The 13,518-nt window shown below is 36.6% G+C and overlaps 1 protein-coding gene across 25 annotated transcripts in view; it reads left to right on the forward strand.

The window, feature by feature from the left end:
• The window catches only part of ATP2B2 (ATPase plasma membrane Ca2+ transporting 2), a 420,614-nt gene that overhangs the window by 358,513 nt on the left and 48,583 nt on the right, over positions 1-13,518 (forward strand). For all 25 annotated transcript variants that reach the window (XM_072044123.1, XM_027467734.3, XM_038185709.2 and 22 more), the window contains 2 exons: positions 10,133-10,374; positions 10,955-11,189. In XM_072044123.1, the coding sequence (XP_071900224.1) occupies positions 10,133-10,374; positions 10,955-11,189 (477 nt within the window). The remainder of the gene's footprint in view (positions 1-10,132; positions 10,375-10,954; positions 11,190-13,518) is intronic.

Here is a 13,518-nt window from a genome sequence, read left to right on the forward strand (position 1 = left end):
TGTTCTAATTAATGCTAACAAGATCTTTGTACCTAGGAGTAATATATTCATATAAGCACTGCAAATTGCTTATGTGTCAACATTTTGTATGTCTCAAAATTTATGTGGAGACAATATAAAATGTTCTGTTTATATTTTTAACTTCCATCCTCTGTCCTTGAGAGTGAATTAACAGACTGAGGAAATACAGAATAGAAGAGTGGACAGTGAAGTGGAATTAAACCTGGCCAAACTGCTGGTCTAAGGGAATTGTGATCACAAAGTCCAGCTGGAAGCAGGTTTCTAGTGGTGCATCCCAGTGATCCATGAGGTGGGGGCAATAACGTTTAGCATTACCAGTGATCTGGATAATGGGGCCAAGTGCTCCCCCACAAGTCTGAAGATGATACAAAGGAGTGGCTGGTGACACCAGATGGATGTGCTGCCTGTCAGAGGGACCTTGATGGGCTGGAGCACTGAGCCAGCAGGATCCTCAGGTGAGACTGGTGCCTTCCAGCCTCAAGTATTTTGCAATTCTGTGAAAAACGTGTACAGGACTGACCTATCAGTCTTTTACATTTAACTAGTGAGAAGAGGAAAGAAATTTCATACTTGCTGAAGTATTTTTTGGACGTATACTTTTTTTTTTTTTTTTTTTTTTTTTTTTTTTTTTTAATTCAAGTGAATCAAACATAAATTTGTCCTTCAAACTAAAAGGGCAATTTAATTATTTGCTATTAAAACTAAGGGCAAACTATTAGCTCACTTTGCATGTTAAAATGGGTAACAGTCAATCAGAGAGGGAGTAAAGAGGCTGTCACACCAGCCTTTCAGTCTGTTCTTCATGCATGATTTCACCTTTCATAATCACTCTTGGGGGAGTTTATGGATAGGATCATTTTTTCCTTGTTCCTGTTATGTGAGCTGAAACAAGCATGAGTCCATATGCACTGAGCCACATCACTGCTGCACTCCCTAACTTTGCCGTGCTGATAGGAAATGTCATGCTGCTACATTGCATAATTACAGCTGGCCCCTTTTTATATGATTGTGTTGCTACTATTTGAGATTACAAGAGATGTTAAAAATATGCAGGATTTATATAATGTTTTCTTTGAATAACCTGTATCCATCACAAGTGCTAGCAATGCAAATTACACAATACCAGAGTATTGCTATAATTAAATTTTTATATCATTTCCAGGTCTGTCTTCAGAGAATAGGCAAAGATGTTGAATATTTATGATATTAATCTGGTATAGGAAGCTATTGTAGAATCATATTGTTTCTTACTCCCTGTACAGTAATGAGTCAAAAATTCCTTTAACCAATTTGCTAGGAATTTTGAGCAGATCTTTTAGTTTAATGGTTGCTAAATAATAGGAGTGGGGCCCGTGCTGGGTGGCAGTGCCAAGCAGCATTGCTGTCACTCGTCTGAGCAGCCTGCTTCATGTCAGCTAAAGGGTGCAGTCTATGTCTGATCAGTCACAGGGGACTCTTTTCATCTGCTTCTCTGCTACTTGTTTCTTGCTCAGACAGTGTAACTGAGCTCAGCAGGATGTCCTGGTTGATCTCTAACTGTGAGGGATGTGAAGGTTATCTTATGGCTTTAAGAATTTGAACTGGCAGTAAGTTAGTGTCCTGACTTAGGCTTGAAGTGCAATATATAGATAGATATACTTTGAAACTATGATTTTACTGTAGCACAGAGGTCTAAGTGATGTGAGAGTGCTGTCTGTGTTCAGCATGTAGTAATTAAGAGGACATACGGAAGCTACTTCAGTGAAAAGGCAGCCTTACTACCCACAAGTATTACACAACAACTTACAAATGCACAACTTTGTTATTAAATAATGTTGTTGTTTACATTTCTAATTTTAGTCTTCAGAGTTGATCTCTCTTGAGAATGCTGAAACATGTTTCAAGTGCTTTTGTTTTAGGTTGTCTAGATCTTGAACATGTGTCAGACTGGCTACCAAATCAACACCTGTCAGTCAGGATTTGGAATATGTTGCTTTGATTTTGGTAGGCTTATGATGGTGACTGCTGGTGCCTAAAGTAAATAGTGACAACTGGAGGTGACTTATTTGGTGGCCATTCTCACAAGAAACAGAGCTGCTGTGAATATTAGGGTTTTGTGGCTGATAAAGGTGAAAGGAGTAAATATTGAATTACCTCTGTTATTCCTTTTCCAATAATTTCAGAATAGAAATCTGGGAAATGTCAATACAGGACAGGGATGGTGAATTTTTCAGATTTGTTATTTATTTATTTGTGATCCACTTATTATTTTCCTCTGTTCCTCCTCCTGGTGGCAATTGGCAGCTGTCAAACACAGTGACAATGAAGTAGTTGAGTTTAAAATCTTTGGTGTTAGGAGGAAAACTGCCACCAAAACTTCAACCCTGGATATGAGGAGAGATGTCTTCAGGCTGCTCAGGGACAAATTACTGAGGTCCCCTGGAAATCTGCCTTTGAAGGTATTGGGGTCCATCAGTGCTGATCACCTTTTAAGAGCACAGGAGCAGACAATTCCAAAGTGTTGGAATTCGGGCAGGCAGGGCAAAAGGCCTGCTTGGCAGAGTGGGGATCTTCTAGAGCTTGTGCTGAAAATGAAAGTGCGTGGACACTGGAAGTGAGGTCAGGCAACATGGGAGGACTACAGAGATGCTATTTATTTGCCTTTGTAGGGAGAAAATTCATGTGGCCAAAGCTCAATTAGAGTTGAAGCTAGCCAGTACTGTGGTGGACAACAAGAAGGGCTTTTCTGTTGTTGTTTTTGTTTTGTTTTGTTACCAGCAAAAGGAGGACCAGCAATAACATTGTTTTATTACTGATGAGGTTGGTCACCTCACAAATAGGGATGTCAATAAAGCAGAGACATATAATGCTTTTTTTGCCTTTGTCTTTAACACTGATGATGGGCCCTGGGACCCCCAGAGCCCTGAGTTGGGAGGACTGGACTGCAGGAACTCCCAGCTAATCCCAAACTTGTGTGGGCTCTGCTGCTTCACTTGGATGCATATAAGTCTATGGGGCCCAATGGGATTCATCCCAGGGTATACAAGGACCTGGCTGATGTCACCGTAAGACCTCTCTAAACTATTTTTCAATAGTCTTAGGAATCTGCAGAGGTCCCAGTTGACTGGAAGATGGAAAATGTTGTCCCAGTTTTCAAGAAGGGCAAGAAAGAAGACCCTGGTAATTACAGGCCTATCAGTCTCACTTCAGTGCCTGGTAAAATGATAGAGGAGATTATTTTGGGAGTTACAGAAAAACACTTGAAAGACAACACAGTCATTGGTCATACTCAATACAGTTTTATGAGTGGAAAGCCCAGCTTAACTAACTTAATTTCCTTTTACAACAGGGTTACCCATCTAGTTGACTGAGGAAAGACAGTAGATATAATCTTTTTGGATTTCAGGAAAGCTTTTGATACTGTCTCTCACAGTATTCTTCTGGACAAAATGTCCAGCATACAGCTAGACAAATACACAATATGATGGGAGAACAGTTGGCTGATGGGTCAGCTTCAAAGGGTTATAGTAAATGGGGTTACATCAGGCTGGAGGCCAGTCGCTAGTGGTGCTCTGCAGGGCTCCATTTTGGGGGCAGATCTCTTTGATGTTTATATAGATGATTTGGATACAGAACTTGAATGCACACTAAGTAAGTTTGCAGGCGATACTGGATGAGGAGGAATTATTGACTCCCTCAAGGGTGGAGAGGCTTTGCAGAAATACCTTGACAGACTGGAGGGCTATGCAATCACCAACTGTATGAAAGAGAGCAAGGGTTGGATTTTGCACCTGGGAAGGGGCAACCCTGGCTGTATGTACAAACTGGAGCTGGAGAGCAGTCCTGAAGAAAGGGATCTGGGGGCTTTGGTCAACAGCAAGTTGAATATGAGTCAACACTGTACCCTGACAGTCAGGAGGGCCAACCATACCCTGAGCTGCATCAGGCATGGCATTGCTAACTGGTCGAGGGAAGGGATTGTCCTGCTCTGATCCACCTGGTGCAGCCTCACCTTGAGCACTGTGTACAGTTTTGGGCACCACAGTGTAAGAAGGACATAAAACTCATAAAAATTCAGTGTCCAAAGGAGGGCAGGAAAGATGGTGAAGGCTCTAGAGGTCAAGACAGGAGGAGCGGCTGAAGGCCCTTGGTTTGTTCAGCGCAGAGCACGGCAGGCTGAGGGGAGGCCTCATGGTGGCCTGCAGCTCCCTCATGAGGGGAGCGGAGAGGCAGACGCTGAGCTCTGCTCTCTGGGGACAGCAACAGGACCTGAGGTAACAGCATGGAGCTATGATCTCTTTTAGTCTTATCTTATGCTAGAGAATACCACCGAACTGCTTGATTGCCGATACACATCTGTATAACCACATTTTTGTCTCCTAATCCTGTGCTTCCGACTGATTTTTAATTCAAAATCTCCATGTCCTGATGTCTGTTACGGAGATGTTTTAAGTGTGTATTTTATGAAGAAAGGGATCGTATAAGTGATCGAGAACACTTCTGTTACTCTAACCTAAACTATTCTGTGATTCCGTAATTCTACTCAGCAGTGTTCATAAGAAAAAAAAAAAAAAAAGCTTTAAACTTTTAAATGTCGGGCTTTAAATCCAGTGAGTGAGATCAGAATGGTACATAAGGTTAACTGAGTCTGTTTCTTCTGAAGCCAAAACGATTATGCAACCAGCTCAAAGAAGTTAACAGTTCTTTTTCAATCCCTTATGCTGACCTCAATTCAAACTGACTTGACTTTAACTGAATTTCAACAGTATTGTACCTGGCAGTGGTGATTATAAATTGTAAAATGGCAAATATATTAACAGAAAGCATTGTCTGTAATTTAACGTGTTGCCTTCTGTGCTCTGTGTAAAGCAGAGTCAATTTATTACTCATTCATGTGAAAAAATTCTTAAAATTCCAAACAGTCCAAGGACAAATTGTGATCTTCCTTATCACTCAAGTTAATAATATTATTCTAGATTTTTGCTCAAGAGTAGCAAAGATCAGAATCTTCACAAGATACAGACTTATTTTTATTCCTAAATAAAGATGTTATAAAAGTGAATTCATAACATTTTGATAGTGCAGAGCTGATGCCAGCTATTTGTAGTAAAACTTATCTTCAGGATGCTGTTTGCTTTAATCTATAAAAAGGATCTTTCAAGAATTCTAATAAAATGTTTGCACTTGGTTAAAATAATATTATCTTAGTCATGTAGATAATTAATATGTCAGCTGTGGTCTGCCTAGAAAGCCAGAAGTATGTTATGGTACTGAGATAGAGATGAAACTATAATGTAAGCAGAAGTTCAATTAAAACCAGTTCCACGGTATTGTCTGGGAAGAGAAAAGTCAGATAAGATTATTAAATAACCTTTCAAAACAATAAAGAGAAGTGGAAAAAAAAATCTGTAAGAGAATCTTTGCACATAAAAACCAGCCTCTTCCAAGACAAACTTTATCTTTACATTTCTGTGTAGTTACGCAGAAGTGATGAAACTAGAGAACAATAAATACTCTGTGAACAGGCAGTATAGAAGGAAAGAGAAGATACTGCAAATGAATTTGCTTTATTTGGTATCCAGAGTCTGGATTATACTTGGTATGAAGTCTTGCAGCAAAGAAAGCTAAAGGTATTGTGGGCTGTAGTATTGCCAGCAGGTTGAGGGAGGCGATCCTTCCCCTCTACTTGGCACTGGTGACACCACACCTGCGGTGCTGTGTCCAGTGCTGGCCACCCAAGTATAAGAGAGGTTTTGCCACTGGGGAGAGTCCAAGGAAGGTACACAAAGATGATTAAGATACTGGAACACCTCTCCTCTGAGGGGAGGCTGAGAGAGCTGGGACTGTTCAGCCTGAGGAAGAGGAGGCTCGGGAGGATTTCTCCAATGTCTACGAATGGAGAGGGCAAGGAGGATGGGGCCAGGATTTTGTCAGTCATGCCCGGTGCCAAGACAAGAGGCAATGGGCACAAACTGGAACACAGGAAGCTCCATCTAAAGGTCAGGAAGCACTTCTGTGCTGTCAGGTAATGGAGCTCTGGCACAGGCTGCCCATAGAGGTTGTGGAGTCTCCTCCGTGTACATCTTCAAAAGCTGCCTGGACGTGGCCCTGGGCCAGCAGCTGAAGGTGGCCCTGCTTGAGCAGGGCGGTTGGACAAAATGACCTCCAGAGGCCCCTTCCAACCTCAACCATTATGTGACTCTGTAAATAAAATATAAAGTGGATTTTTTTCACAATTTAATTTGAAAAATGTATTTTCATCTGTTTGCCTCTTGTAAATGGACTTGAAATGGAGCATTCAATATGGATATAATCTAGCAAAGCTAATTATCTTAATAAAATCAATACATTTACAGTCATCATCATTCTGGAACACAAAAACATAACATGAAACAAATGACAACTTCATATAATGTATGAAACCTTAACACTTTGTTTTGTAAAGACTACTCGGATCTTCTTTCCAGTTTCTCTCCTCTTACATCAAAAATGGCAATAAGGAAAATTAAGTTTAGTGAATGTTATGGTTAAATGGAAGCCTTATAATTTCCTAATGTATTTTTAAAACTTGAGGAACCTCCGTAAACTATGCCCACAGTTTTATCTTGCTTTCCTCTTAACCTGTCTTTACTAGCAAGTTAATTTCCATTGAAAGCATTTTGAAAATTTATTTTGTAATCCAAATTCAGTATTAAGTCAATATTAGCTTTTGGGGTTGGTATTTTTAAACCTGAATAATACTGCTGTACTTTGACCTAGAAACCTATTTTGATTTGATAGTTATAAAAACTATTTATTTTACATCTGCTTGCACTTGTTTTACATGAAAGTATTTACTTACAATTGAAATATTATTATCATGTAAATAATGTAAAGACTTGAAAGAAACAAAATTATTATACAATTATCAGTGGGGAGTACTTATTGGAGGAGTATGTTGGATCAGTCCCTTCCCAGTACAAGATTATCTTGTGACTAGCAAAAGACCTTTCACTGAGCTCTTGAGAAACAATGCATTCAAAAGTTTCTTTTAGCACATCACAGTTCAGAGGCTTTCTCTCCTACAGTGTCAAAGCGTTTTCATTCACCAAGTCAATTAAGTAATTCATACTTAATTATTCAAAAGTAGCCCCTTTGTACAATCCTTTTAATTGTGTTCCAGGTGCCATAAACTGCAGGTTTCAGCAAACAATAAATGTAGATACAGCACAGTACAAAGTTTTAACAGCCAGCAGCTTCTGTGAAGGGTTGTCAAGAGCAATCTGCAAGGAAACTAGTTTTGGCATATAGATTTTGAGCTGAAACAGTACAGGGAAGGAAGTGGTGCTTGCCAGCTCTCACCACCATATGTTTTATTTTAATGTAATGTACAAAGAGTATGGAGACAGCAGCTGCTCTAGAGGGAGGTGGCCACTTGTTAGCAGATTTCAAAACCTTTCTGAAATATCTATTCATTTTTTCACTGGTATTTTTTCCCCTTGCTTACGTATTTGAATTCAAAAGATGGTCACTAAAAGAAGTCTATTTTTAGACCACTCTAAGAGAAGGAAAGTGTGATCTACTTTACGGTTAAATAAAAAATGAATTTTAGAAGGTCTCTAGGTTTAAACACTGTCAAATGTAGGTAGATTTTTATTTTGTCAGTATATATTCACAGTTGCTCATGATGAAATCATATGCATAAGAAATAGCAGTTATCTAATATTCTGTGTCTGTGATGGAAAGAAATCTGTATCTATTTCATTGGGTTCCAGTGTGCATTTGCTAGTGTCTTAATCACATTCACGTTTAAGTCAATGTTGAGATTCATTGTCTTCAGTGGCAGAGAGAGGCAACATAAATAGGGATTTAGAGCTAAAAGAGGAAGTTTGATATGAAATAAGTCGTTTTCTGCATTCCTATCTAGGCAGTGAAGTTGATTAATCTGCTGCTTTGAAAAAAAAACAAGTTCTTAGCACATTTCAAGAACTCTGTGCAGCAATGTCATGAAAATTAACCAATTATTTTAAACGAAATGGTATTTTATTGACTCCTACCTGAAATTTGTATATCTACTGAATTTAACAGTCCTTAGAGATCATATAACTACAAGTTATTGGGTTGTAAGGCAGGGATCCTTAAGTGAATTTAAGAATCCAGAAGGCAGTTGTATCACACTATAATGGGATTACAGCAGGACAATTTATTATAGTATATAATAAATTTAATATATCATTTTGCTATGCTTTCTAAGTGCAAGTGTTTTAATTTGAGCCTGGAATAATGCTAAAATGTCATAGCAACACGAATCTTACCCATATAACTGGGTCAGATGATTGTTTATGTAGAAGCTAGAGATGTTACAATGAGTTATGGAAGGATAACTCTCTTATAATATTTCTAGATTATTGTGTACTGCTCACCATAGATGCATCTCTCTCTGAAAAGGAAATCCTGTTAATCTGTCTGAGTATAAATTTTTCTGGTGAAAGAAAAATAATTCTTATGGAAATTCTGCCTTTCATTTTGCTTACTTCAGTTCTAGACAAGTCTATTAATATCTTCTATCAGTCCTTCATTTTTAAACCAGCTGCAAAGGGTTACTCTCTGGGATACTTACTAATACTTACGTAAAATTCCTCTTTCCCTCTTTTATGGCAGCACTCGTTGCAAGAATTCAAACCTAAGTGGGATTAGAGATTTGTAATTTCAATTAATCACCTTACATTACCCCTCATCCCTCAGGTATTTCCCAAGTAGGGTAGATTTAGAAGTCTATGGTGAAAACATGGACATAATTCTGAATGTATTCCTGCAGCCCTAATTCTGCAAAATGTTTGTGACATTTAAACCAATGACTTACAGCCTTGTCTTGAGTCAAATGCAAATGTTTTCGGTGGTATGATACTTTGCAAATTAAAGTTGTGAAAGGATTTTTCCTTCTCTTGGTTTCCATAGCTTAAAAAAAACCATTCTCTAATTCTAATATGTACAAGAAAATGTAAGTTATTAACAGTATTGCTCATGCATGGGACCCTTAAATCTGTTTGGAATCTTGACAACACAGGAATTTTTGATTTGGGGTATATTACACTTCTATTTTGTGTGTGTGTGTGAAATGTGGCTGTTTTTTGTTTTTATTTATATTTCAAATGGGAAGATAGAGCTGTCCTTGTCCCTAGAAGTAACAAGAATTACAAAATGATTAACTACTCCTTTTTTTTTTTTTTTAACATATAAAGCATATATAACATATATATATATGTATATAACATATATATATGTATAAAAACATATATAACATTTAATGTCTGAAGCAGCTGACTAAAATATGGTGATCCTAGAAACAGGTGCTTTTAGCAGCAGGATTATTATTTTTTACATTGTTGGAAATGCCATTTTCATGTAGGTTTACTATTATGATTAAGATGCAGATTGATTTATTTTATTTTATTTTATTTTATTTTATTTTATTTTATTTTATTTTATTTTATTTTATTTTATTTTACTTTACTTTACTTTACTTTACTTTACTTTACTTTACTTTACTTTACTTTACTTTACTTTACTTTACTTTACTTTACTTTACTTTACTTTACTTTACTTTACTTTACTTTACTTTATTTTACTTTATTTTACTTTATTTTACTTTATTTTACTTTATTTTACTTTATTAATTCAAAACTGCCTGGTAGATAAAAAGGACTTTTTTTTTTTTTTTTAATTTGCCGTTAAACCCATAGAAGTCAGCAAAACAATTCAATTCTAAGCAAGTAAGAATATAAAATATCCTATTTGTGATGAGTAAGTATTAATTATATTGAGCCTAAAGACAATTATTTCATTTTTAATGATGTTTTGCCTAGCTATAAGAAATTCAACTGCCCATGGTTGATTTAAAAGAAAAGAAATGCAAAAGACCAAATGTAGTCATCTGACTGGAGACATTTTCCTTGTTGTGAGCATAACTGCTTCCAGTCTGTTATAACACTAAAATTTCTGCTAGTTTTTAAAAAAATGGAAGAGACATGACTCCATAATTAGAGTTTTAGATCTTAAACTGTACACTGTAACTATGTTATTAATTGGGTAGAAGGCATTGCATACTGCTAATCATTACAGAAATCCCTATCTAATCTTTTCTTCTCTACAGCCACCAGAAAAAGAAGGTGGCCTGCCTCGCCAGGTAGGCAACAAGACAGAATGTGGCCTCTTAGGGTTTGTCCTGGATTTGAAACAAGATTATGAGCCTGTTCGGAACCTCATCCCCGAGGAGAAACTTTATAAGGTTTACACATTCAACTCTGTGAGAAAGTCAATGAGCACTGTCATTAAAATGCCAGATGGCAGTTTCCGAATGTACAGCAAAGGAGCTTCTGAAATTGTTCTGAAGAAGTAAGTTCAAAGGATTTCTTGCTGTGTTTTTTCAAAATCTTAACGATACAAAACATTCTGACAGTAATAAAACATACTTGGGAATTTTGGTGTTTCTACCTAGGGTAGAAAAAGGACTCACTTGAGGAGAGTAAAGGTGTTACTGTCCATGTCCAGTTCCCTCCCTCTTCCCTGATGAAATCTTTGACTTATTTTCCTTGTCATTGGCTAGCAGAAATATTGGGTCTTCTAATTTATTTCTCATCTGCATTTGGTAATTTATGAATGCATTCTTTAGTTTAATAAACATATTTGGAACGTAAGGGTTTTTCAATTTCTTTGTAAGTTCTCAGCTTATTAATTACATGGGTTTTAGGGAAGTAATGGAGGACAGGGTCTTGGTGTCTCCATAATAAGTTACAGTCAAATTTTATCTGATGACATTTCAGTAGTGAATCTTCTTTGATCTAGATATTTTCAATAGAAATTTAAAACTTGCTGTCAAAAAGGAAGATGTTGAATGAAAAGAGCTGGTACAAGGAATTACTTTTCAACTGTCATGCAAATATACAATTAATTTTTTTTTTCTTAAATAAAAAAGGTGTTCCAGGATCCTTAATGCAGCTGGTGAACCTCGTGTCTTCAGACCACGTGACCGGGATGAAATGGTGAAAAAAGTGATTGAACCAATGGCCTGTGATGGACTGAGAACTATCTGTGTTGCTTTCCGAGACTTCAATAGCAGCCCTGAGCCAGACTGGGACAATGAAAATGACATTTTATCTGATCTGACTTGCATTTGTGTTGTTGGCATTGAAGATCCAGTAAGGCCAGAGGTATATCAAATTCTTATGTCATAAAACATTTCTTGGAGAACTGAACAGAAATTGAACTATAGATTTATTGCAGTCTTTATCTTTTTTTTTTTTTTTTTTAATTTTATTATTATTTAATTAGTTCTGTCGAAGGTGGAAGTGAACTTTAGAAATAAACTTCAGTTGGTTAAAAAAAATCAAATTAACTTGATAAACATCAACTATTAATCAACTAGTATTTAAATATTGCAAAATAGGGCTTTGTGAACTACAGGATTAAAATGATTGAATCTTCTGTCATGCAGGAGTATATAGGAGAATTCATCATTACAAGTTTTATTATACTCCCAGATATTAAAGATTTTTTCTTTAAGCAAAGCAGTGAGGCACAACTCTGAAAGCAGAAGAAAGGGGTGTAGTGATAATAATTGCTATGGTTATAATTGTGATGTTGCCACTTTGCTAATTATCTTGAGATTGTAACTGGTATATATTCAGGGAAACTTTTTAATGTTATATTTGGACAAGAAAAAGCTTTACCATGGGGAGGCTGCAGATTTCATGGATCCTATTCTTAAATGGCTTGTAAAAACGTGACAGAAGTTTTAATTCAAGTAATTTGAGAAAATCAGTACTGGTGATGCACAATGGAAGCAAGATCCATTCTGCGATGGTAGTGTTATTTCAGTAGATGATTAATGACTGCCATTTGCTCTGGAGTAAGGTTATTGAAAGATAACTCAAGTTTCCCTTGTACAGAAAGAGCGGGTTCTTATTCTGCATAAAGTAGCTTGGTACCAATCTTGGTCTTTTTTAGTCTTCTGTCTCCTTTTATGTTTTTGCTGGATCTTTTTTTTTAATCATATCTAAATCTTTGTATTTGATCCACTGAGAATTGGTGGCTATGCTAGACATGCAAGGAAAACTATTTCCCTGAGTAACTTTTAAAGCAGGCCTTTATATATTTCTGCTGTAATTAGAAAATAAATAAAGGAAAACAGCATGATATAATTACAACTATAGGCACCAGTTTCATAGCTGTACTTTGAGTGTTAGTGGGTTTTTTTGCCTTTTTTTTCAGTATTGAGAAATATATAATATGAAGTAAGTCTTGGTTAGGTGAAAACTATGATAAAACCCTTACTTCTGCAGTCATCAGATGAACAGCATTCACTTTATCCATCATACGCTGGTCTCTTGCTGCTAATCCATCTGTCCCTACACCTGACATTGCACGTCTTTAAAAATATTTAAAAATATTCTTAAAATATCCTGTCTGCATGGATTCCACTCCTAATACTCTAGCTCATTTATCTATCTATCTATCTAAACTCAGACAGATTTTAACTGTCAGTGACCAATAGAGCTATGAATCAGTGCTCTTTCCCTCCAAAACTGATCAATGTGTTTTTTGAAAATAGCTTTATAATACGTATGACAGTATGGTATGGCAGACTGAGGGAATGGGTAGCAATGGGGTTTGCAGTTATTATTTAAAATAGCTGCAAACTATCCTTCCATGTGTTTTCTAAGAGAACTACTCTCATTTCATAGGGAATAATTTCATAGGAGCTTGAGGTAAAAATGAATAGTGTTGCTACAAACAAAGAGGTCAAGTCTGACATCTATTTAAAGGATCAAAGAAGATGAAGGAAGAAAAACATTTTATTTCTAAAATTATCTAAATAATGTACTGAATTTCTTGTAGATAACGCCTTTTAACACCAGAATTCTACCAAATGTTGGACAAATCTGCAGTTGTTTTGGGGAAATTTGTTTTGAGGGGATTTTTCTCCATATCCCTTTTGACTGTTTCATTGTGGTAAGATCAAAACAACCTTCAAGCCATAACAAAAGCAATTTCAGAAAATGGTGTCTGTATGAAATATCTGACTTAGTGGGAATTACGTATCACTTAAATTGTTGCAAATAGTAAGGTGTTGAGCTCTTATAAATGACCTTATTTTGCAAGAATTAGTACAGTAATTAAATATAGACACACCACTGGAGTTTATGAATTTTCAAAGTGTCTTCTGCAGGGGAAAAGCATAAAAATGTGAAATAATACTACAGCTTCTGTTTTATTAATATTCTCAGTATTCATGGACATAAATGGCAGATTAGCTAATTTCAGTGAAGCAATGCAGTGCCACCATCCTGACAACCTGTATTTTCCCTTATATTGTGTTAATGTTTATAATGGAAAAGGCTGCATTTTTTCCTTAAGATGATCTTTGGAGTTAATGGCATACAAATTTATAGCTCCCCTAGTTTCTCAGAGCTGCTCAGAACACACCCTTGGTGTGTTCAGGTTGTCACGTATTCGACATACCTGCTGTATCAGTGGTGT

Source organism: Anas platyrhynchos, chromosome 13, assembly GCF_047663525.1.
Source record: "Anas platyrhynchos isolate ZD024472 breed Pekin duck chromosome 13, IASCAAS_PekinDuck_T2T, whole genome shotgun sequence".
Taxonomy (NCBI): Eukaryota; Metazoa; Chordata; class Aves; order Anseriformes; family Anatidae; genus Anas; species Anas platyrhynchos.